This window comes from Otolemur garnettii, unplaced genomic scaffold (assembly GCF_000181295.1).
Source record: "Otolemur garnettii isolate 467f Iridium unplaced genomic scaffold, OtoGar3 scaffold00037, whole genome shotgun sequence".
In the NCBI taxonomy this organism is placed as follows: domain Eukaryota; kingdom Metazoa; phylum Chordata; class Mammalia; order Primates; family Galagidae; genus Otolemur; species Otolemur garnettii.
The window spans coordinates 4,096,658-4,124,008 of NW_003852432.1; the positions used below are offsets into that span (position 1 = coordinate 4,096,658).

Below are 27,351 nucleotides of genomic sequence, written 5' to 3' on the forward strand. Positions count from 1 at the left end.
AATTTTGTGAAAGACGACATGACCCTGTAAGTAGAAAGCCTTAAGTATTCTGTAGAAAAGCTGTTAGAACTAAGACATGAATTCAGTAAAGTTATACAATACAATGTTAGCATATAAAAATCAGTTGTGGTTTTATGCAATACTAGTGAAAAATTTGAGAAGGAAACGAAAGCAGTCCTATGTAGGAAGGATAAAAACTATAAAATTTTTAGAAAGAGCCTTATCAAAGGAGGTCAAAGACTTAAGCACTGAAAAATATAAGATGTTGCTGAAAAAATTAAAACACAAATAAATGGAATGACATTTGTATTTGTGGATCGGAAGACTTAATGTAGGCATATCTCAGGGATACTGAGCGTTTGCTACTGGTCACCACAAAACAATGAGTCAAATGATTTTTTTTGTGTGTGGAAAAGTTATGTTTGAACTATACCATAGTCCGTTAGGTGAACAGTAGAATTAGTGTCTTAAAAAACAGTCTACATACCTTAATTTAACAATATTTTATTGCTGACAAATGCTACCAATCATCTGAGCTTTCGTGAATCATCCTTTTGCTGGGGGTAGGGTCTTGCCTCTTGTGTTGATGGCTACTGACCAGTCAGGGTGGTGGTTGCTGCAAATTGAGGTAGCTGTGACAGTTTCTTAAATATGACAAAAAAAGTTTGCTATGTGGATTGATTCTTCCTTTTACAAAAGATTTCTCTGTAGCATGCGATGCCATTTATAGCCTTTTATCCATGGTAGAATGTCTTTCAGAATTGGAATCAATCCTCTAAAACCCTGCTACTGCTTTATCAACTAAGTGTAAGTAGTGTTCTAAATCCTTTGTTGTTATTTCAACCATGTTCCAAGCATCTTCAGCAAGAGTAGACTCTGTCTACAGAAAACTGTCTCTGCTCACTTTAAGGAAGCAAGTCCTCCTCAGTTCAAGTTCTATCGTGGATTGCAGAAGTTGAGGCGCAGCACACTTCTAGTTCTCTTGCTGTTTTCACCATATCTTCAGTGACTTCACTGAAGTCTTGAACCCTCAAGTCCATTCATGAGGGTGATTCTTCAACAGTAGTTTTTTCCAAACTGTTAAAGTAGATATTTTGACCTTCTCTTGAATCACAGATGTTCTCAATGGCATGTAAAATGGAAAATTCTTTCCAGAATATTTTCAGTTTACTTTGCCCAGATCTGTTAGAAGATTCACTGTCTTATGGCAACTATACCCTTATAAAATGTATTTATTAAAAAATAAAACTTGAAACTTGAAATTATTCCTTGATCCATAGTAGAGAATGGATATTGCGTTGGCAGGCATGAAAACAAGGGAAACGGCATTAATCTCATATATCACCATCAGAACCCTTGGGTGACGAGGTGTATTGTCAATGAGCAGTAATATTTGAAAGAAGTGCTTTTTGCTGAGTAGTAGGTTTCAACAGCTGGCTACAAATATAGAACAAACTATGGTGCAAATAGGTATGCTGTAATCCAGGCTTTGTTTCATTGGTAGAGCACAGACAGGGTAGATTTAGCACAATTGTTAAAGGGCTCTAGGATTTTTAGAATAGTAAATGAGCATTAGCTTCAACTTAAAGTCCACAGCGACATTAGCCCCTAACAAGAAAGTTAGCACTTCCTTTGAAGCTTTGAAGCCAGGTCTTGACTTCTCCTTTCTAGCTTTGGTGGTCATAGAAGGTTATATGTTTTTTCCAATAAAAGACTGATTTTTCTACAGTGAAAATCTGTTGTTTTGTGTAGTCCCCTTCATCAGCATTCTTAGCTAGATGTTCTGGATAACTTGCAGCTTCTACATCAACACTTAATGCTTCACCTTGGACTTTTATGCTATGGAGATGGCTTTTCCCCCTAAATCCTGTAAGCCAACCTCTGCTAGCTTCAGACTTTTCTTCTGCAGCCTCCTCACCTTTCTAGCCTTCATAGAATTGAAGAAAATTAGGACTTTGCTCTGGATCAGGCTTTGGCTTAAGTCAGTGTTTTTCAACAGTTTTATCTCACTTGAGCCCATAGTTAAACTTCTGTAGCACACTCAAATTATGTTGATAAAAAAAGAGTAAAAAAAGGATACAATTACTGTACTTTAAACTAATCTCAACAGTAATTTAATTAATAACCTTTAAAATTTTTGTGGCCCACCGAAGATCCTCTCAAGGCACACCAAGGTGTTGCAGCACACTGGTTGAAAATCACTGGCTTAATACTGTGGCTAATTTGATCTTCCATCCAGACCACTAAAATTTTTTCCATGCCAGAAATAAGACTCTTCCACTTTCTTATCGTTTGTTTTCACTGGACTATCGCTTTCAATTTCCTTAAAGAACTTTTTCTTTGCATTCACAAATTGGCTAACTGGGCCCTAGATGCTTCCTAGTTTTCAAGCCATCTCCGCTTTTGATAGTTCTTCCTCACTAGCTTCACGGTTTCTAGCTTTTGATTTAAAATGAGATAGGTAACTCTTCCTTTCACTTGAACACTTAGAGACCGTTGTAAGGTCATCAGTTAGCCTAATTTCAATATTGTCGTGTATCAAGGAATACGGAGGCCCAAGGAGAGGGAAACAGACGTGAGATCAACAAGTTGATTAATTTGTCAATTAAAATTAGTTGTCTTATAGAGTATTCATACACCCCCCTCCAAGATTACAATAGTAACATCAAAGATCACGGATCATAGATCACTATAATAGACACAATAATGAAAATGTTTGAAATCTTGTTGGAATTACCAAAATGTGACACAGAAAATGGAATGGCGATCAGAGCTGTCATTGTGTGGCACACAAAAACATGTAGTAACAAAAAGGAATGCCACTCAGCAAGTTGTTATTAGATAGCAAAATGTTTCTTGTGATAATATTATTAAACTATACATAAAAAATGAAATCCATGGGGAACTGTAATACATAGTATGCATATATATTGAGAAAGAGCGCGACCTCTCTTACATTTCTATCTGATATGTGTAGTTGGAGCTAGTCCTTTAGTAAGAAATTCATGGCTAGTAACGAGCCATCTGTTGTTACAGAGATAATATGTTCCTGATTCTTCTGAGACACTAAGTTAAATTGAACATCAGTTTAATCTGAGCATAGTCATTGAACTTTAGAAATAAATTTTAAGGCACAGCAAGATGACTTTACTACTAGCAAGACTGTAAAGTTTTAAAACTATCCATCTTATGGCGTTAGTTACAGTTACATTTTTACTTCTGTTGACGGAACTCATCCTTCAACGGGAACAAATGCTGCAGGAGAGTCGGACAATAACACTGTCATCTGTGTTCAGGAAGGGATCCAGTTCATTAGCACCAAGGAACTAAACTAGGGTATCCAGAGAAGTTCCAGAGTAGATGTATAGAAACAGGCCATCTGTTGTGCCTTTTTTCATATTATATAAAGCAGTATTATTTCATAAATACAGAGCCATGGTCTAAATAACATCTAGATATACATGATTAGTTATGTGGAGGAAAATTACTTTTATGCAACTCAAATTTAGTAGATGAGAAAAAAGTTTATTCTGTTGTCATTAGCTAGAATTTTTTATTATAATTCATTTGTAAGTGTTATATTTGTTGTTATAAGTATTATATTTAAGGTAGTGGAGGCAGTTGGTTTCAGTTTGGCATCCTTACTCCTTGACTAAAATTTTCTTGAAGACTTTCCTCTCATTCAGAATAATAGTGATTACATGTGACCTGTAGCATGCTATCTTATTTCTGGCAGCAAACGCTTCATTTCCCAAGCTTTATATACAGTCTTAGAGAAGCTGACATTTTTATTCTTAGAGAAGTCTATCAATCCTGTTGTTAAAAGGATATGTAATGCTGTGGATACTAACATTCTCATTCCATTGTGATAAGATTCGTCATGACAACTGAGAAAGAATTCCTCAAGGATTAAGGAATCAAAATAGGTTAAAATGTCTTTATATCATCAAAATTGATTTTGATAATGACTCTAAAATGGCAACATAAAATGCCCTCTTCCATATACAATGACAAGGCTGCTGCCTTTTTTACAGCTTTAAAGATTTTATAGCAGAAATTTTCTTGGAAAGCTTTGCATTTATTTTTGCTTTGGGAGCTGACTGGATAGAATTAGATATGCAGTTTTTACCATGGAGTGATATCGTTTGATTATATTTTCTTAGGTAACAACATGTAAAGGAAGTTAGTTTTAGCTGCGTCTCAGAATTTTAGAAATAGCTTACTAGTTTGTAAATTTGAGACACATTTACTGTCTTTATTATCTGTTCTTGCTAAATAAATGTATGCAGGCTATAAAACATTACCGGACTTGTTAATAGTATATGGCTTATCCTTGCTTGATCATTATCATAATGTCTGCTCACACTGTGAGCAAATCAGGAAAACAGAGGGAACCTAGTTTATACTTAATTTCCCATTTGAGTCCAGAGGAAGGGAGAGAATAGACAACATATTCATGTCTTCATTTGTTTGCTGTTTATGTCTCCTCCTTTTCTTCCTTTCCCCAAATTTTGACTCTTACCATCCTCTAGAGATCTCAGCCTTTCTGTGCCTTGTAAATGTAGTCAGTCCATCACTTGTTGCTCTCTGCCTTACCTTAAGAATGTTCCGTGTTCTAAAATTATTTATTATTATTTTTGCCACACCTCTGATTAAAACTCTGCATTTTGTGGTTTGATTAAACTTGAGCAGTGTTAAATGTTAGCAGTGTTTCTAGAAGCAACACTTTGTCTCTTGCTAATCCATTGTCTTAAAAAAATATACCTTCTGTGTAGCCTCTTGCTGAGCATTATAATCAAATTTCTTAGAGTAGTATCCAAAGCATTGGGTTTCTGAGAGCCCCTATTGTATTTGCTTACTTTCAGTTTTGGGAATAGAGTGCTAGGATATATATATATAGGGTTTTGACATTTTTTCTCCTATCTATAAAAAAAATCCCAGCTAAATCTAGAATGCTATTTTTGGCTCTTAAAAATATTTTTATTTACAAGAATGATACTTATGCATAATGTCATATATCATAATTGCTTAAACATTTTTATATTAGTCATATTGGTTGCATATTACATGATTCTATCTATATTACCTTTTAATTTTTTAAAGTATGACAAATTCCTACATACCCAGAATTAAAGTTGTTGAAAGACAATTACTGAATAATTAATGATGCATTGGTACTCTAGAAGATCCAGGAGGGTTCTGATTATCAAAGAGAAATTAAACTATCTAGCATGATGTAAAATTTTATGTAACATTAGTTGTATTTTTTTTAATTCTAAATGCATCTTTGAAATGTATGCAGTTTATACATCCCTTATGAACTATGACAGTCGTAGAACCTATCCTAGAAAAATGTACAGACCTATATACAGACTTACACAAGCGGTATCAATAGTTCATGCCCTCTGCCTTTGAGCCCCTGGCTGTGAACTCATGTTCTGTAGTCTGTTCATATTCAGTTACTTGAATATTCAGATATCAAAACATTAAGAATGTCATCTTGATTACATTTAATACAAATAAATAAATAAATAGTTTTGGTTTTGGTTTCCTCATTTGTTTATTCATTTATTCAACAAACCAGTATTGCATGCTTTCTATATGCCTGGTATTAGACATAGAAAATTTAAAAATAAAAATACTATAAAAATACACACACGTACACACACATTTATATATAATTATTTCTGACCTAAAGGAGTTAAATTTTATGTGGAAGACATAAATTATTAATTTATTAATTATAAGTATTAAAAAAACTTTGTTGTTTGTTTTTAGTCTTTCCCCAATTTGTAAAACCGTACTTGGCCATATAAGATGGAATTTTCATTTGTAAAAGATACTATGGTTTTTGAATGTATATTTTGAAGTTGAATGATGATATACATTACAATGGATGGAGATTGTGGATCAGACAGACACTGAGTTTTCCATTTTTCAAGAGTTAAAAAAGTATACTGTACTATGTCTAGGCGAATGAAGTGAGGCTTGCCGGATGCTTGCCTATCTTTCAGAAATGGAAGGCATCCAGGTCATGGCTGGACATGACTTGTCTCTTTAAGGATCTGGAAAGCTGAACTAAGCATCTCTAACTAATCCACAGTGCTTTCCAGTTATTCTGTCTGTTTCTACCTGGAGAATAGGGGTTGGGAAAAAAATTTTCTCATCACTGAAACTTGGTATTGCCTGCTCTTCCTCACATGCAGGAACAACTCGTTCGATGAAGCTTGAGGCTTCCGCCTGGCTTTTATGATCTAGTTATAGCACTTCATCATTCCTGACCTTTTCCTTGAGCATGTTATTAGCTTGCCTGTTTAGAAAACTAGCTCTCTATTCCATTAGTTTGTAATTTGAATTGTGATAATGAATCATAAAAAACAGTACATTTTTTATTCTTAACTTTTGGTAAAGTCTTTTATTTATTCAGTTGAAGATTACTTTGCTAGTCTTCTGTAGCATTGTACTGGACCTAGTTGTTGTTCATAGTAGTGAAATGATAGACTCTCAGTTTAACAGTAAGGAGACCTAGGTGCAGTCAACTAGCTAATATACAGAACAGTTACATGTGTTAATTACAGGAACAAACAACAGGCTTTGGGGGTAGAAATGTAGAGATGAAAGCTAACAGGAAAGTCTTATGAGAGAGCATTTAAACTGAACTTCCAAGGATAAATCCATTGTGATAGTGAAGAAGAGCCCAACATCCAAACTTTGGAAATAGTAACGAAAGTTGGCCGACTTTGATATTAAAAAGGAGAACTCTTTAATTTTAAAAGCCAACTAAGCTATAAGCCAATTATAGCCCAAAAATATGGGGAAAGGGGAGAGGGAGCAGAGGGTAGGAGGGAGGTTGGATGGAGGGAGGGTGATTGGTGGGATCACCCCTATGGTTCATCTTATAAGGGTACATGTGAATCTTTCTAAATGTAGAATATAAATGTCTTAACACAATAACTAAGAAAATGACATGAAGGCAATGTTAACCAGTTTGATGAAAATATTTCAAATTGTATATAAAAACAGCACACTGTACCCCATGACAGTATTAATGTACACAGCTATGATTTAATAAAAAAAAAAAAGCCAACTATGGTTGAGATAAATGTGATTTTAAACAGTAGAATGTCAGTAACATAATGAATTAATGTTATGCTCTTGTAGCATTGTTTGTCCAGGATCATTACTAAGTACCTAAATTATTTTTGTGCATTATACTTAGTTTATATTTTAGACCAAAGTAACAATGACAACCAAAACAAAAGTTTTTTTCTGTATTTGATTTATGGTTTTCTAAATTTAAGATAGGGTTAAACTGATTTGTTTACATTGTATTGGTTATGTATGCAGTCAGCAACTTTATTACTATAGTATAGCTGTCAGAGTAGTTGGTCTTTGAAAGATTGCTTTCTGAGAATTACTACAAATAAGATGTTCGAAGGGTCTGCCAATGAATGCTTTGTTACATTACATGGATTCTGTTAATATTTGGTTTCACAAAAAGTACTATCAAGTTAAAAATTGCTCTGATGGTTATCTGCTCTATTATACTATTCCTCCCACCTGCTTTCCACATCCTTAAGACATCAAAATATCTTGTCTTTTTTGTTTTTTGGTTTGAGCATTTGCCTTTTTCTCAGTTCTTTCTAGATGCTTCTTGTGTATTGATGATTTTAATCTCTCTTCTGTCATATATGTTAGCAGTGCTTCCCTAGCTTTTGTATGCATTTTATTTTTACTGCTGGTTAAGTTGTGTTTGAATACCTGTGGAGTCTGTTTTTTGTTTGTTTCTTTGCTTAGAAAGGCTTTACTCATTTTAAGGTCTGAAAATACAGATTTATGTTTCCTTAAAATCAATTTTTATTTTTTAAAATAGATGTTGCTTATATTGCTTCATATTTTGTTTTATATGTAATATGAGATGATCCAATATTTTGTTGGTAATCTGTGGTTTCAAAACCGTTCATTAAAGATTATGATATATATGATCACTTACAGTATAGATGCCAGTATATAGTGAACTGTGTGGCAACATCTAACATGGAGTCTGGGACAAGTTTTCGTTACCTAATGTCTGACCTGTGAATCGTTTCTTCAGTTCAGAGGAGGGTTATGAAGGTTATGACTAGATGATGCCCTAGTCATAATCATTGAGCAGAGTCTTTTGCAGTCACTGTAGGAGTTTTAGGGAGGTATTTTGATTGGTAGGATTCTTCATCTCAATCCTGATTTTCTGTATAATAATACAATCTACTTGTGAATTTCAGTCTTTTGGTTTCCTCATTTATAAGTCTAATGTATTTTTATAGCCTATAGGGATATGTTGAATGTACATATTTGCAATATACATACTGGTATCTGAATTTTAAAATATTTGACGCCAGGTTAGGATTTATATGAAACTTATAAGTTGTAAGCATTTTTCCCTAAAGCTAAGGTAAACAAAATCACGTTCTTAGAAAAATTATATTTATAATGATATATATGTATGTATGTATAGATTGAGCATCCAAAATCCAAAATGCTTCAAACCTCACTTTTTGAGTGCCAACATGACACTGAAAGGAAATGCTCACTGAACCATTTTGGGGGTTTGGATTTGGAATGCTTAACCAGTAAGTATAATGCAAATATTCCAAATCCTGAAAAAATAAAAAGTCTAAAGCATTTCTTGTCCCAAGCATTTCAAATAGGAATAATCAACTTGTATGTATGGTACCTTAGCTTTTATGTCAAGCTTTTTGTATGAAAATGTTAAGTGTGGCATGTGTATTTTTAATAAATTATTTATACTTAATAGAATGAATATAAAATTGGTAAAATACCTTAATATCTAACTTAATGGAATAAGTAGTCACTTGAAAATTTTTATTTATATTTTAATGAAGCTGTGTAATCACTTATAGATTATACAAAATGTATTAAATCAATGCATTTAGCCTTTCATTAGTACTGCTTTCAATTCTCAATATTATTTACATGTTAATCACAGTCTTTATGTCTAGAAGTTTCAGGTTTGAGAGGGATAATATGGTAGGATATGTATTTTTAGATTCTTATGTAGCTTTTAAACGTTCATTTAAATGAAGCTGAACTTTAATAGAGTTAGATACAATGAAATTATAACAAAATTTGAGGGGGCTTTTGTGATACATATTGACTCAATTGTTTGTGTGACCTTTAAGGTAACTACATTACACAGAACTTAATGGCCATATACTTCATAATATTGTTCCACAGAGGTTAGCCTACCCTACAGGCTAAAGAACTTCATTCAGTCTGTGTCAAACTAAATCAAGGTAGTGCAGCTCTGCTTCCTGGTAACATAGTTTTTCAAGTTTGAGAAGATATAAAGAATGTGATAGAAATATATTTATGTATATTACCAACTCACTGATGTTTGATGTTATCTGCTTCTATTTTTTTTTTTTCAATACCACTAGTCTTTCTCTCTTCATTTGCCCTAATGAAACACTTGTAGCTCCCCAAATGCCTGGCTTACTTTTGTCTTCTTGGTTCTGAGTCTTGTTCTTGCTGTTGTCTTCCTAAAGTATTGTCTTTTTCAAACTCAGAATAGATGTTTCTCTGTTCTCAGATGGGGGTATATTCTGTATGCAATAGAAAATCTAGTTCACAGATAAGAATTTTTCTTGAACCATATGGGACTTAACAGTCTCTATCACAACTACTCAGTTGTACCTTATAGCATGAAACCAGCTATAGTATACATGAATGTATGGCAATAAAATTTTATAACACTAATCAGGTGCCTCAGGCCATACTTTGTTAACCTCTGACGTTATTCATGGTTATAGTTTTATCCAATTTAAGTGGATTTGGATGGATTTAGATGGTAGACCACTGTGTTTATATTAGCTCTCTCCCAAGGTATAATTAAATTTACAGTTTAAAGGAAACAGTGTAACTTTTAATGCCATTTGTACAATGCAATGCTATTCAGCCCTAAGAAGGAAATCCTGTCATTTGCAACAACATGGTTGAAGTTGGAGGACACTGTGTTAAGTGATATAAGTCAGGCATAGAGAGATAAATACCGTAGGATCTCACTTACACATGCCCTATGTGAAAAAGTCAGACTCATAGAAGCAGAGAGAAGGGTGGTTGTCGGGGCAGTGATTGAGGAAATATTGGTCAAAGGGTACAAAATTCGAGTTAGATAGTATGAATAAATTCGAGATATCTCTTGTGCAACATGATAACTATTGTAAACAATATATTCTTGAAAAATGCTAAGAGTGTGGATATAAAATGTTTTACTACAAGAATGGTGCTTACTGTGAGGTAATGCGTCTGTTAGATAGCTAGACTGAGTCATGTCACAGTGTAGACATACTTCAGAAGTATCTATAATAGTACTTGATAAATACATACAACTTTATGTGTCAGTTCTTTGAATTATTTTTAAATGGTAGCATCTATTACAACTTTTACTACCACCAGGGTTTGAAGTTACTATTTTCATGGCAACCCAAATAGTGATTTCTAAATTTTGAAATAATTTTAAAAGTTGCTTCCTCTCCAGAAAACTTACACTAAATAGGATTTTTTTCTGTTTTACTAAACTTTCTAAAATTAATTTTTAGGAACACTTTTCGAAAATGATTTGGCAGTATAATATGGAGAGCCAGGATGATGTCTGTTTTGATCTTCTTAATTAAAGGGAAGAATAGTTGGTGTTTTGAAGTGTGTACATTCTTATTTCATCAAATGCATTGAGATACTAAAAAGCAAATAAAAATACTTTTTATGTTTTCCAGATTACTGCTCGGTTGTAACAATTGTGGACCAGACAAATGTAAGGTTAACCTGCCTGCTCTTTAGTGGAAACTATGAAGCCCTTCCAATAATTTACAAAAATGGAGATATTGTTCGTTTTCACAGGCTGAAGGTATAATTTGTACTGTCAAGAACTTACATTTGTTTGAAGAGAACACTGTATTGTTCATTAAAGCTGGTTAGCATTAATTATATGGTTGCTTTGTTAGAATGTGACATCAAGTTTTTCAGTAGCTAAGAAGAAATGTAAATAGTATCAGACTTCCAATAACTTACAGTAGATAACTTCATCATTGGAACAAACCGCATGCCCTGCTTCCCCAAGACTAGCTCCTGTCTGTCATCTCATTTCTAAATATAGAGTCATGCTATAAAAGTTTTACCTGTAGAATTTGATAAAGAACTTTTAAAAAAAAAAAAAAATCTTAGGTCAATAAGAAAAAATGTACATGAAAATTAGAAGATTATACTGTTCATTTTACAAGGAAAACATTGAGATAACAAATACAAAATCATATCTAGTTGATCTTCATTTATGAGAATTATGTTAAAATATGAAAATACTTTTAAAATTATACTTACAGTTAAATAATTAAAGAAAATGTTATGTGAAAGAGCCTATTACATAACATTTCTTTAAATAAGAACTTTAGAATTGTAGTCAAGGCTACGGCTCGGTGCCTGTGGCTCAAGTGGCTAAGGCGCCAGCCACATACACCTAAGGTGGCGGGTTCAAATCCAGTCTGGGCCCGTCAAACAACAATGACGGCTGCAACCAAAAAAATAGCTGGGCGTTGTGGCAGGCACCTGTGGTCTCAGCTACTTGGGAGGCTGAGGCAGGAGACTTGCTTGAGCCCAGGAGTTGGAGGTTGCTATGAGCTGTGATGTCACAGCACTCTACCCAGGGGGACAGCTTGAGGCTCTGTCTCAAAAAAAAAAAGTTAAGACTGCAAAGTATTGTTATTTTCTCAAAATTATTTTTTTTGTTCCTATAAGTGTTTCTTTAATTGAGCTTTTTTGTTCAATACAATTTTCAAATTTTTCTTTGGAAATTAATAATAGGTCATTAAATACGATATGTCCTGTTTCAAATAGGAAAGTTTAGTTTATTATATCTCAAACAAAAAGCAGTACAAATTTAATGAACAACTCTGACTTAAAGGCACTTTATGCAGCGTACACACAAAGAAAAGCACCCTAAATAAATCATGGGGAATCCATTGAAAAACCAGGGCAACAATTATTTTGAAATCAACCAGAAAAATGATACATTCCATATCAAGGAATAATGATACCAATTATCTTTGATTTCTTGCCAGAAGTAATGGCTCCCATAAGAGAATCCATGCCCAGCATATCTACGTATAAGAAATGCTAAAGAATGGTGTTTAAGCCAAAGGAGAATGTTACTAGAAACTTAATAACAAGTGACCCCAAAAAAAAGAAGAAATGATGAAAAAGATGATAAATATGAAAGACAGTTTTTTCCATAATTTCATTAAGACAAATCACTACTTTCAGTAAAAGCAATCATATTAGAAGGTGAAGTTTTGAAGTATGTAGTAAATTTGATGGCAGTAACAAAGGATAGCTGGGAAGATTAAATGGAATTATACATTACAAAGTTAATGTGTTAATGGAATTTTGAAATAGGAAGTGAGAAGTGTGAATTGGAAAGTAGAAAGTATATAACAGAGAAATAGTGATTCCAAATAGACTTTGGAAAGTTAAGGATTTATTCATATCTAGGAAGAAATAAATGAAACACTAATAAGAAAAATAAGTTTTAAAAAGCAAAAAGGCAATGGATGAAGAACAAAGGAAAAACAATTAAGATTGTAGACTTAAATACAGCTGTATAAATAATTGCATTTATGTGAGTGGACTAAACACTCCAGTTGTGAGGAAGATAGCAGCTGAATAAAAAATTGGAAACCAAATATATGCTACCCATAAGAAATGTACTTAGGCTCGGTGCCTGTAGCTCAAGTGGCTAAGGCGCCAGCCAGCCACATACACCAGAGCTGGTGGGTTTGAATCCAGCCCAGGCCTGCCAAACAACAATGACAACTACAACCAAAAAATATCTGGGCGTCATGGCAGGCGCCTGTAGTCCCAGCTACTTGGGAGGCCGAGGCAAGAGAATCACTTAAGCCCAGGAACTAGAGGTTGCTGTGAGCTGTGATGCCCCAGCACTCTACCCAGGGCTACACCTTGAGGCTCTGTCTCAAAAAAAAAAAGAAATGTACTTTAATTCTGAAGACCTAAGTAAATTCAAACTAAAACTATGGAAGAAATACACCAACAAACATTGAACATAAGGAAAATGAAATACCTGTATTACTATCATATAAAGAATATTGGATGGAGCACTTCATAAAGACAAAGGGTTACTTCATGAAGATGGAACAATTATGAATGTGTGGTCATCTAATAAATGATCCCCAACATTCAGAAAGCTAAAAGGGCTATGGCATAGCCCAGTGCTTGCAGCCACTGATTAAACTTTAGCCTCAGTTGCATTTTATTCACTTTACACTGTCATATTTCAAGTGTTCTAGTTTCTTCTGTTATACTTGGAAGTGACTGTCACTTAACAATCTTTTTTTCTTATGTAAATTACATCTTGATAAAAAAATAATAAATTAAAAAAGCAAACTTGATAGAGTTGAGGAGATTACTACTTAGCTCTTTAAAAAATATAAAGTAATTTTACATAGAGTTTTATAGTTTATATGATACTTGTGTATCTTGATATAGCACTATATATGATTTTATAATTTCATATGCAGGTTTTTGTTTTTGGCCGGGGCGTGTTTGAACCTGCCACCTCCAGTATATGGGGCCGGCCGGCCAGTGCCCTACTCCTTTGAGTCACAGGCGCCGCCCCTAATTTCATATGCTAATTAAATAAAAAATGGTAAAGAATTTTGCCATCTATTAATTATGAAGTCAAGTATATGATCTCTCACGTTTCTTCTGTTCCTGGCTTCTATATCAGTAACCCATTTTGTTTGCGTATGTTTCCTTTTTAGATCCAAATATATAAAAAGGAGACGCAGGCTATCAACGGTGCTGGCTTTGCTTCATTGACATTTGAGGGAACTTTGGGAGCTCCTATCGTACCTCGTACTTCAAGCAAGTACTTTAACTTCACTACTGAGGACCATAAAATGGTAGAAGCCTTACGTGTTTGGGCATCTACTCATATTTCACCGTCTTGGACACTACTAAAATTGTGTGATGTTCAACCAATGCAGTATTTTGACCTGACTTGTCAACTTTTGGGCAAAGCAGAAGTGGATGGAGCATCATTTCTTCTAAAGGTATGGGTTTTTAAATACTTAATATTATAAGTTAGCATCACTTACACATCTATGAAGAGATTATATTGCAGCATTCTGATGGAATAAATATACACACTGTGTGTTATACCAGGAACTTAATATTTTTACCTCAGTGCTATTCTTGTACTTCTCTTTTTACACTTTCTGACCAGAAGTGTTATCAAGTCTTTATTTTAAATGTGGATAATATAATATAATATGAGTTATGCTTTATTTATGTATTTCTTTTACTAGTAGTAGTAAAATGTAGTAATAAAATAAGACTTGTTTTATGTTGTTATTTTTTACTCTCAGCCCTGAATGTGAATATTTCTGCTGCCCTGTCAAGATCACCTTCCTTCTCATTTACTTTCCTGACTCCTTGAAGTGGAGTTCTCTTCCCATCTTTTTCACTGCTTATTTCATGGCTAGGGGTGGACAGTTTTAAAGCATTTGTTATAGTTATGTTTTGTTTTTAAATCAGCAAGATAAAAAAAGTAACATAAGACCTATCTAATATTGGTTTATACCTATCCCAGTTTAGTTCATGAATAATTTTGGAAGGAGTTAGTTGTCTAGTTCCTTGCCTACACATCCTGTGGAAGATGCATTTGAACAAATACTGCTTCAGGCCCTGGTCCTGTGGTCATTTCCCTCCTCTGTTTAGAATAATAGGGCATAAAATGGAGTGCAGTGGCATTTGGACAGGTCTTGGAGTTTAACATTTTTATCATAAATACTTTGTATTAAAGAACAGTGAAGATAGTTTTGAAGTTGAAAATAGCAATATTTAATGTACATGGGAAATACTATAAAAAAAATTCATGCTATAAAGAAAGTTAAATAAGTCAAGTATGACAAAGTTGAAACCAAAGCAACATAAATTCACCCAAAGTTAGAAAGAATCTTGGGTCTTCCAGTCTTGCGCTCTGGCACAAAGTGACGTTGCTAACAAATGAACATTGCTAACATTGTTGATTCTACATTTTCTCTCTAAAGAAATACAACATATGCCTGCATCCCATTTTAACAGATAGCTTTTTTGCATAAGTGAAAACAACTCCCATGTTACTGTTATGTTAAATAATTTGATTAAAAATCATAATTTAGTATATCTGTAGAGCTAGCATGAGTCCACATTTTTCTCTATTTTCTTTATATAAATTATCTTTATGAATAATCTTATATTTTTTTAAAAATGTATATTCTACTTTTTAATATTCATATTGTTGGTGCAACCTCATTTTTGAGTGTTTTGCTTGTCTTATGTTTTATGTTTTTGCTTTTTTTGTACATTGCCCAAAGTCCTTGATAGAGCTGGTGGGTATTTTATATGTCTAATCTGTAATATGGTTTGGTGAACAAAAATACGTAATGTGAATCAGAAAATCATCGTATTAAAGAGACTTTCCAGATTGGCAATATTTATTTCTTTTATGGGAACACCAGAGCATGCTTTATAACTAAGAATGAGATTAAATCTCAGAGAAATATTTCAATTAATGTCAAAGAAATAAATCATTATTATAATTTTTAAAACATTCATAATTTTAGGCTGGGTGTGGTAGCTCACGCCTATAATCCTAGCACTCTGGGAGGCCATGGCCGGTGGATTGCCTGAGCTCAGGAGTTCAAGACCAGCCTGAGCAAGAGTGAATCCCTATCTCTACAAAAAATAAAAATAGGGGAGAGTTGTGGTAGGTGCCTGTAGTCCCAGCTACTGGGGAGGCCAAGGCAAGAGAATCACTTGAGCTCAAGAGTTAGGTTGTTGTGACCTACAATGCCATGCCACTCTACCCAGTATGATAACAAGAAACTCGGTCTTAAAGAAAAAAAAATTCATAATTTTATTAGGTGTATTTATATACGGAAATGTGTTAATACAAAAGAGTTTTTGTCAAGACCATTTTTGGTTGTTCTTATTATATAAAGCACATGACAAGAATTAGAAATTGATTTAAATCTTTAGTAAAACAACTGACTGGACTCCTACACATTTTTATTTTAATATATTATAGAATGAAATATTTGGCTAAAATTAGAAAATTATCTTTTGGAAATTATATATTTCTTTCAAACTCAAGAGGTAACAAAGTTCACTAGACAGATATTTGTAATAGAGAGATCAAAAAGAGTTTGCATGAACCCTAAGATAACAATTTGTTTTTTGTTTTTAAAAGAAATGGGGTCCTCCTGTGTTTTGTCCAGGCTGACCTAGGACTCCTTCCTGGATTCAAGGAATTCTCCTGTCTCAGCCTCCCATTAACTGGGACTATAGGGATGTTTCACTATGCCTGGCTATGCACAGTGTGTATTAAAGTCTGCAAAGATATTTAAGAAACTAGTTTCAATATTTTGTTATTTTTTGGTGGGAGAGACTGAGAAGATATGAACAAGGGAAAGAGAAAAACTTTTCACTACATAGCATTTTGATTCGCTTTCAAATTTCTGGGCAGTGTCCAAATATCAAATACCCTGTTAAAAGACTTTCTCCCACTTCTTATAGTTATGTTATTTTAAAATTTCTTTATTTATAAGCTTATATGAATATGCTATGTTTATTCTGTTTGTTCACACACATGTAAGGCTCTGGTCATTACCTGAAAAAATGCTCAGTAATCTGAAAAGAGAAAAGCAGAAAACAAAGGTTTTGTATTTGTTTTTAATAAAAGAAAAATGAAGTCATCAATAGGTTAGTATTTTTGTCTAGATCATGGCAGTGTGCCTTTTTCTTTCTATTATTCTGCCTTTTTCATATTACCCATAGTAATATGTATGTATTAATGTAATAGTTCTTTTACAATCAAAAAATCTTGTCATATTTAAAATATTGTTGACATTTAGAGGCATACTGTATTTCCCCGAACATAAGACACTGTCTTATATTTATTTTTTCTCAAGAAGACACACTAAGGCTTATTTTCAAGGGATGTCTTCTGCACTGAAATGCATGTCTTCCGCACAGATAGGCTGCATAGCCACCCCCATCACTAGGTCTTATTATCGGGGTAGGGCTTCTATTTAACAAATCCATAGAAATCCTGCTTATTTGGGGAGCAGGTCTTACTTTCGGAGAAACACGGTACATTTAACTACTTTTAAATAATATTAGCAGAAAATAAAACTTTTTGGCATAAGCAGTTTTCCCAAAGGATCATTAAACTGCTCTGTCCTCTTCCTGCAGGTGTGGGATGGCACCAAGACACCTTTCCCGTCTTGGAGAGTCTTACTACAAAACCTTGTGCTTGAAGGGGACGCAAGTCACATCCATCGGCTACAAAATCTGGCCATAGATATTCTGGTCTATGATAACCATGTTCAAGTGGCAAAATCTCTGAAGGTGAGTAAAAAATGTTTGTTACTTTATATTCTTATGAATTTTGGTGGTAAATTGTGGTAATAAGTGGTTACATTTATAGGTTATGTTTGGAGTCTAGAAATTAACTTCAGATTATTTTTGCTTGATTTTTAAGTTATAAAATTTATGTTTAAGTTATTGAAAGATGAATTATACATAGGTCACTACAAAAGTTTCAAGACAGCATCCTTTGTGATTCGTCCGTGCGAGTTTCCATTTGCTCACCTTGTCAGTGTTGCTAGGGGGGGAGGCTTCATTTGTTTCTGTCCACATGGATTTTACATTTCTGGATTTTTGTGTGTTCAAAACGTTTGTAATGACCCATAGTGGATTTAAATGATTTTTAAAAGACTTTTTCCTGAATGTATTAAAGATATACACAATTTTGCTATGAATATGGTAAGAAAAAATTTTGTCATATGAGGTATACTACTTTAAAATGGCAGAAGGAATATGAGATGTTGTCAACTTAAGTGGTAAGCTTGATGAGTTGGTTTGATAGACTATAGATAGTGGCTCACACCTGTACTTCTAGCACTTTGGGAGGGCAAGGCAGAAAGATCCACTTAAGATCAGGAGTTCAAGACCAGCCTGAGCAAGAGTGAGACCTTGTCTGTTAAAAAGAGAAGAAAAAATTAGCCTGGTGTGATAGTACATGCCTTTAGTCACAGCTACAATAGGGGGATCACTTAAGCCCAGGAGTTTGAGTTTGCAAAGAGCTTTGGTAACACGGCACTGTAGCAGGGGCAACAGGGTGAGACACTGTCTCAAAAAAAAGTCTATAAATGGTACCTCCTTGATTTTAGAACTTGATGTCACCTCAGATATAAATTGTGTGTCTGTGTGTAGTGTACAGTTTATAGAATTTGCATACTGTTTTTGAGATAGTTTTTTTAGGTAAATGTACACAGTTTAAATATGGCAGTGCTTAAAATTGTAAAAGTGATGAAGCTCTGAATTTCATTGCCCAGTTTCCCCTTGCAAATCATTGTCTCTGAGGGAGAGAATATTTCCAGTTCTACATTGTGCTACAAATAAGTTCACCTAATTCAAATAAATATGCTTGAACGTGGGGGTTAGGGCCCATGAAGATGTTCCTGCACTTTTTGTACTATGTAAGTGTATATATGGACATGCATACTATGTATATGACAGACCAGAAAAAACTGTTGAAAATATTCTTTTGATTCTTTTTCCTCTGAAAGAATTTATCTGAATTGACTACTTTATTTTAAAAGTAAAAAATAATGGTAAATTCAAATCCGAAGTCTTTTTAAATACAGAGAGAATTCTTCCACGTGAAGTCCCCTCAGTTCTGCACGCTGCCTCCTCCTGTTATCACTTATGTTCTCTTTCCCTGTGCTGCTCCCATAGGTCTTTTCCAGTTTCCTGCTTTTCCAGCTTTTTTTTTGTCTAAGGCTTACCCAGCATCTGGCACAGTGCTCTTCACATAGTAACGATAAAGTAAATAATATCTGCTCCTAAATGAATCAATCAGTGAGTGTAGACTGTTTTTCAGAATTTTTCCTTCCTGTTTTTATTGTCTGGTTTATTTTGCCCACTAGAGGGTAATATGAGCACATGTAATTAAGAAAATATATGGCACTTTGTTTCTCTCTAAAGATACCATAGCATTATATTATTTGTCTGCAAAGCAACATAAAAATGAAAAAGACTTTTTTCTCTGTATAAGTAATATAACTTTATACTTTTTGTATGTACACTGACAACACATTTATTTGTTTTCTGACAACCTTTATAACATAAATCTTCAGTCACAGGACATTGATAGAAGTGAATTCTCAACACTTCAGGACACCTGTTGGAAGTGTCATAATACGTAGAACCAATTCAAAACACTTTTGCTGTATGGGAGTGAGTGGGGAGGGATGTGTAGTATTAATGCAGTTGTAAAGTGTGATCAACTTCTGTAAGCAATACATTTTACAGCCTAATTGCTCTTACCTCTTTTTCTGAATCTTGGTTTTGAGTAAGGTATATGGCATTCCCGAAACATTATGTAGGCTCATGCACACAAACTGCACAAACTGACATTTGAAACCTTTTGTGTAGAAACTAAAGACGTATGTTGTAAGTCCTCACTCTTATCCTGACACAAGCTTTTACATAATTCTAAAATTAAAGTCATAATTATGTTTTGGCTTCATTAGCCCCACAATTGTGATTTGACTGGGTATTTGGGGGGTTTTTTGAGTGCTGTGGGGTCATAGCTCACAGCACCCTCAAACTCTTAGGCTTACGCAATTCTCTGACCTCACCCTCCTGAGTAGTTGGGACTACAGGCAGCCGCCACAACACCCAGTTATTTTTAGAGAAGAAGTCTCACTCTGGCTCAGGGTGGTCTCAAACATGTGAGCTCAGGAAATCCACCTGCTTCGGCCTCCCAAGTGCTAGGATTGCAGGTATGAGTCACCCTGCCTGGCCGATTTGATTGGCTATTTTGAGACATACACAGGAAATTAAAATTCTAAACCTAATGAAAAATTCTGGACAGTTTATGAAGAATATTTTGATTATTTCTGAAAGATAGTGATTTCTTACTGGCTCTGTTTCCTTCTATTTTTTTTTTTTTTTTAGTTTCTGTATTAAAATAGATTTCTATAATTGTTTTTTAAACTACTTTTATTTTTTGGTTATAGTTTCTTCACTTTTATTTTTGAAATCTTATCACAATACTGGCAATACAAAGCAGTATTTGTCTTTTATAATAGAGCATTTGGTACATTTCGTAGTGTTAATAGATTTAGTCAAGCTTTAAAAAAATGCAATGCTGCCTCCAGATGGAATTTCTGATAATAACAATTTGTTAACTGTACTCTATAGTCTATTCATGGCTTTTATACAATATATTCTATCTTATCCTTTAAATTTTGTTCCATTAGAAAATAATAAAGAAGATAGTATAATAAAAACCAAGAGTTTGTCACTAAGCTTACTCTAAGTGCTTTGCTGCATTTATTTCACATACTTTTAATTTTTAGGAAATTTGTTAGGAAATAAGACTCAGCTCTACACATTGAAACTCCCTTGGGCCTTGGGCCTCTGCCTTTTTTGTTTGTTTGTTTGTTTTTGCTCACCTCTCTCTATGTCAACATGTAGGTATATACGCCCATATTTATATGCTTTTAAGTTTTTATTTTATGTACTTTTTGATATAACAAAGCCCCCCTTCCTAGTCTTCAAAAGTGATGACTATTTCTATAAATGGAGTTAACTTTTTAGATTCCATGACACTGGGGATTTGGGTTGAAATTGCATTGAATTTAATGATTAGTTTGAAGGACTATATCGTTCTTATAATTGAAAGCTATTTTTTATGAACATGGTATCTTTGTCCATGTGTTTAGGCCTTTCAAATGATTACATATACTTGCCGTACTGCTATTTTAGTATATTTAAATATGGACATATATACACACATTAAAAAAGATTCACAAAATTACAGACATTCAAAAAGAATGAGGGCCAGGCAATGGCTCACACCTGTAATCCCAGCACTTGGAAGGCTGAGGTGGGTGAATTGCCTAAGCTCACAGGTTTGAGACCAGCCTGAGCCAGAGCTAGTCCTCCTCTCTAAAAATAGCCAGGCTTTGTGACTGGTGTCTGCAGTCCCAGCTACTTGGGAAGCTGAGGCAAGAGAATCACTTGAACCCAGGAATTTGAGGTTGCTGTGAGCTATGATGCCACAATACTCTACCAAGGGTAACAGAGTGAGACTCTGTCTCAAAAAAAAACCCAAAAAGAATGAGATAAAAATAGAAATTTTTATTTTTTTTCATTACTTACTTTGAAGACTATGAGGAAAAGTCTTCCCTGACTTTCATTATGCTACTCCCCTGCCATGACGTAGGTATAAGTGAAAGAAATTAGAGATAAAAGGCTAGATCCTTTATCTCCTATTAATAAAACCCATGGAAACGGAGGAATAGTATGTGGGAATGGTGATGTCTCCCTTTGCTGTATGTCCTCACATCTTCCTCCATCGGAGCTAGAAAGTAACGAGGAAAAATACAACTAAGAGAAGCTGCCTTAAGCAGGAGGGGAAAGTTGATTTACTGCTCATTCCTTTTTGATATTCTCTGTTATATACAGATTGAGCTTCCCTAATCCAGAAGTCCAAAGTCTGAAGTGCTCCAGAGTCTAAAAGTAAAAAGTTTTGAGTGGTAACAGAGACAGTGACATCTTTGTTACACAAATTTTGTTTCATGCACAAAATTATTTAGAATACTGTATAAAATTATCTTTAGGATATATATATATATATATGTGTGTGTGAATTTTGTATATAGACTTGTGTTCCATCCTCAAAATCTGAAACACTTTTATCTGGTTCCAAGCACTTTGAATAAGAGATGATCAACCCGTGTATCTTTTCTGTTACATACTATATCAGCACCATTGTTCAATCATGAACTGGTCGGAAAAAAAGCCCTATAGTTATCCAGCAGTCCAGAGTGCTGTTTGGATGCAAAGAACCACAACAACAAAACTTCAGATTTTCTACTGTGTAACTTTTTGTTTAGAAATCTTTCTTTATAAATGTGATTTAAGTTAAATAGCTTCTTCCTTTAGGTTGGTGTCAATATTTTAGATAGCATCTGCATCTCATTTGAAATTAAAAGAAAATCACAAATATTCTAATTAAAGACATATTAAGATTAAGTTTAGCAAAACATAACATTAACTATAGAACATTTTGTTCAAAATTCTAAATTAGTTTTATCTTAGAGTGTATTTCACACTGTGTTTGTGCAGGCACAAAGGCTTTATTGCAAAAGTTTTCTTCCTGTAGAACTTTGGGGATAGGGAATGTTTATTTTAGTGTCATAGTACATTTAAAACTGTCTTCTAGTGTCCTTATAGTGATACTGTGTCAACAACCATATTTAATGAATCTTAAACTAGTTAATTCAAGTTATTTTTCAGAAACTTATCAAATGGAGAGTTTCTATTTCATCGAGGTAATGGGTTTCCTAACTACTATTTTTTATTGATGAGAACACACAGTTTTTTAATATTTTAGTATCTCTGAAATGGAAATATATCTTCCCATTGAATGTGTGTTTGTGCTTTGATATGTATCCATGCAGGTGATAACTCAGCCACACTGGTATAGAGTATTCAGTATATTTTCCAATTGGCCGGTTCCCCTGGTTGTTGTTCATTGCCCCATGGTGGTTGTTAAAATTTTAAATATCAGAAAGTGTTTGATTTTTTCCCCCAAATTTCTAAATAGTAAATAATCTATTTTTAGGTGGGAAGCTTTATTAGGATCTACAGCCTCCATACCAAACTTCAGTCACTGAATTCAGAGAACCAGACAACCCTAAGTCTAGAGTTTCATCTTCATGGAGGGACCAGTTATGGTCGGGGGATCAGGGTCTTGCCAGAAAATAACTCTGACGTAGATCAACTGAAAAAGTAAGCATTTTATAGACCTATTTAGAAAATGTAAGAGGAGTATTTATCGAGCTATTTCTCAGGCAGTATTGTTCCTAGGCGTCTGATGGGTTTCTTATTCAGTCCTGTGCTTTGCTGCATATTTTTTAATAAGTGGGCCAACTGAAACATACCAAATGATAGTAGGTTCAAATAGCTATATGGTAGCAGAGCGAGGGCTACAATCAAAGTTGTACACTCAGGCTCCTCTTCTACCATTTGCCACGCTCTCCAAGTGCAGCCACATACAGTGGAAACTGGACCTTAGGCAAGGTTTTAAAAATTTTATGTACATGTAGGATCCAAGAAATACTTAATCCTGTCATGGAACAGTGTCTTTTGAAGTGCCTCTGACTAAATAGGTAACAGAAATATTTCAGCGTGTTATATTTTTAAAGACTTTTTAAAAACATTTTTAGGCTTCAGATATGCTCAAGAAGTAAAATAGCATCTAAAATCTTGCTGTTATTTTCAGTTTTCTATTTTTTAAAATATCACTAGTAGGTACTGTGTGTAGAAACATTTTGGCCAGTAGTGTAGAAATAAAAAAATTCTATGTTTTTAAAGAGATAACGTACTGTTTAGTAAGTTGAAATGAACTAACTATTATCTCAATTTTAATTTATTTAAATCGATATAAAACTTTAAGACAGGTCAACTTTTGTTTTATTTATTTTCACTGATTTAAATCTCATATTATAACATATCGCAACATAGTATTTCCCTTCTTGGATCTAGAGTGAGATTGTTCTGACTCAGAATGTCATCCGTTAAGTCCCCAATTTATTTTTGTTTATAGTATTTGTTGGAGGTTGGGGTGTCATTACCCACACCCAGTTGACCTGGTTCAATTGCTAAGAGGAATTAGACGGTTTCCCAAGCAGAGCAGGAATCAAAAGTAAAAGTGGGTGGAAACAGAAAGTAAAACTGAAGCCCAGGGCCATGGTGAATAGAAAGCAAAAGTAACCTGCATAAGTTTCAGTATAACAAAGAGATGACTAAACTGTGGTCTGTGCATACAATCAAATACTATGCAGCCATTAAAAAAGAAAATAGTGACTTCTATCTTTTGTATTAACCTGCATGGTACTGAAACACATTCTCCTCAGTACAATACCACAAGAATTGGAAAAGGAAATATACAGTGTACTCAGTACTAATATGAAACTAGTACCTGATCTGATTCACGCCTACATAGGACAAAAACTCATTTCAATTCAAGTTGGGTGGGAGGGGCAAAGAAGGGGTTTGGGGTGCTCCCACTTAATGGGCACAACGTGGGGGGATATGGCGCACTATTTGGGTGCAGGACACAATATAAGAGGTATTCCACCTAACAAATTCAAATATTGTGACTGGTTATTTGTACCCTCACATTAACCTGAAATAATAATAATGAAAAGAAAAAAAAGAACAAAGATAAAGCTTAGAGCACTTTCAAAGAGATTGGAAGTGGGGACCTTCTCACCGGTGACAAGTGGGAGAAATGGAAAAGCAGAGGCAGTGCAGAGGTTTCAACACCTCCCCACTTGGAATCGGCTGCAGCTCTTTCAGTGGCCTCTGTGCCTCCAGGCGTTGTTACCCTCTTCTATTGGTCATTGATTACTTAGGTTACCTTACACCCACATTCTTTCATCTCTTTTTAGTGAGACTGCTGAGTGGTAAATGTTCCCTTGTTTAGCAGACCAGTCTTTCCTCCCATCCCCCCTGTAGGCTCTTTGTGTCCCTTCTCAATATTTCATCATCTAACTCTTTCACTTGTATTTTGAGGGACTTTAGAACCTAGTGAAAAATGCATATACATACAGAATTTTGGAATTTTGTGGATAGAACTAAACTTACTGTGTCGACTTTGTTCTACAATTTGAAATTGTATTCTTTCAATTATAGGGCTTTACAATCTGCAGATTTGACGGCCCATCAACACTCAGATGATACCTGTCAATCAGAACCCGATGACAGCTTTCAAAGTAAGGATAGTTTTTAACATTGACAGTTTAGTTCCTGCTACATAAAATAATTTTATCAACTTAATTCTCTTTTTTAGTGTCTTTTCTCTCTCTCTCTTTTTGTCTCTTTTTAAAAAATCCACGGATGTATTCTAAAGGGACTTCCTAAATCTTTATCTGTGACCTATGCAAAAAGGTGAACATGCTTTCTTTTCAAATTGGGGTAGTGGTGATGACTTCATTATGTAATTCAGTATGTGTGTGTGTGTGTGGTCATAAGAAAATCTGTATTGAGTCTCTAGTCAGCTGTTTTCCTTGTCAGTTTCTAAAAAGAACAAAGGTTGTTTGTTTTGCTTTATTTCAAACAACCCAAGTACTTTTTGCTCATATACATCTTATATGTATGCGTAGTTCCCAGTGTTTTTTGAATTAATCAAGTACCTGATTATAAAATACTAACAAACAGTGGAGTGTTTATTTGTATTGTCTACCTAAATAGGTGACTATTCAAATCTAAACTTTAAAACTCTCAATGTGCAATATTTTCTTCTTCACCCTTACCCTGCTTGTACATTCTGGGACCTAAATGTAGGTCACGTTTCTATCTCACAGTATTTTTTGTCGGGGGAGGGCAGGGGGAATCTAACTGCTATCCTACTGTGATCTAAAGAACAATTTTATTCCACGCCGGTAATGATAAGCCTGAAAATTAACATCTCTTTCTTGGTAGGTACCTGCATGCATTATCGTTTAATCCTAACAGCACTCCTATGATATGTATTATTTTCCCTCTTTTACAAAAGGGAAACTGATATTTTGTATACATTTTAAATTAGCGGTTCTCAACCTGTGGGTCCTGACTGCTTTGTAACAATGAAAATACCTTGTGGCATTAGGAAGGTTGAGAACCACTGTTTTCAATTGATTTCCTCATTTGCTCTGTCTTAAAATTCTATTTCCCAAAAAAACAAACAAGAATAATTCTATTTCCTGGCATCTTGATGATAGCATCATAGTCTAACATATGATATTTTGCACTACCGCTTGGAGGCCAATTTAGTTCAATTAATGGTCATTCGAAGACAGTGATTTGTATGATTTGTAATTATACTTTTGCAATCTATTTTCTTTTTTTTATTAGATCATAACTGTATACGTTACTGCATTTATGGGGTACAATGTGCTGATTTTATATACCATTTGGAATGTTTACATCAAATTGGTTAGCATATCATTCACCTCGCTAATTTAATTGCTGTGTTCAGACATTTAGACTCTACTATAAATATATTCGACATGTACCCTTGCAATATGCACAGTAGGTGAGGTCCCACTGATTACCCTCCCTCCACCCATCCACCTCACCTTGCCCCTCCTCCTCTCTCCTTCTTTCTGGGCTATAATTGTGTTTTATCTTTCATTATGAAAGTGTGGGTGATTATATATTGATTTCATAATAGTACTGAGTACATTGGGTATTTTTTTCCATTCTTGAGATACTTTACTAAAAAGAATGTGATCCAGCTCCATCCATATAAACATAAAAGAGGTAAAGTCTCCATCCTTTTTGTGGCTGCATAATACTATTCCATGCTATACATATACCACAATTTGTTAATCCATCTGTGGGTCAGTGGACACTTAGACTGCTTCCATGACTTGGCAATGAATAGTACATGTCATAATGTCAAGTTGAATAGCTTTTCCTGTGCCCTTATGCTTTACACCCTGAGGTAAGAATAATAGTTCAGCACGTGAGTCCTTCAGTACCTTCATGTTTATAGAAATATCTATCAGATATCTATGTCTATACATAAACAAAGACAACTTTTCCCTCTTTCTTAAATTCAACCAAAGTAAAATAAAATCATTCTATACTAATTGCTTTTTCCTGTTTTCTTTTTCTTTCAGATGTGAGGTCTTGCTCTGTTGCCAGGGCTAGAGTGCAGTGGTGTCCTCATAGTTCACTGCAACCTCAGACTCCTCAAGCAATACTACTGGCCTTAGTCTCTCCTAAGTAGCTGGGACTATAGGACATGCCTGGCTGACTTTTCTATTTTTTTGTACAGGTGAAGTCTTGCTATGTTGGTGAGGCTGGTCTCAAATTTTCAGCCTCTGGTAATCCTCTTACCTTGGCCTCCCAAAGTGCTAGGATTACAGGCGTGAGCTACTATACCCACACACTTTCTCTAACGATATAGCACAGTGGGCTTTCTGGGCTAGTTTATATGGCTCACCACGTACTTTTAATAGTGGCATAATAATTTTTAGTATGTGTATAATATTGATTCAGCCATTCTCCATATGAAAGATATTCAGGCTATCATCATTTTCTTGCTGTTACAAGTAATGCTTTAATAAACTTGAATATCTGTACTTCCATCCTTATTTTTTCACTAAAATAAAAACTAACAATGGGATTGATGTATCTAAGGGAAGGTGCATATTTTTTTTTTTTTTTTTT

The 27,351-nt window shown here is 34.4% G+C and overlaps 1 protein-coding gene across 3 annotated transcripts in view; it reads left to right on the forward strand.

The window, feature by feature from the left end:
• POT1 (protection of telomeres 1) overlaps nucleotides 1-27,351 on the forward strand; it is a 68,207-nt gene that overhangs the window by 18,457 nt on the left and 22,399 nt on the right. For all 3 annotated transcript variants that reach the window (XM_023513228.1, XM_003789772.3, XM_023513229.1), the window contains 5 exons: nucleotides 10,776-10,906; nucleotides 13,830-14,120; nucleotides 17,305-17,460; nucleotides 22,754-22,920; nucleotides 24,829-24,908. In XM_023513228.1, coding sequence (XP_023368996.1) covers nucleotides 10,776-10,906; nucleotides 13,830-14,120; nucleotides 17,305-17,460; nucleotides 22,754-22,920; nucleotides 24,829-24,908 — 825 coding nt within the window. The remainder of the gene's footprint in view (nucleotides 1-10,775; nucleotides 10,907-13,829; nucleotides 14,121-17,304; nucleotides 17,461-22,753; nucleotides 22,921-24,828; nucleotides 24,909-27,351) is intronic.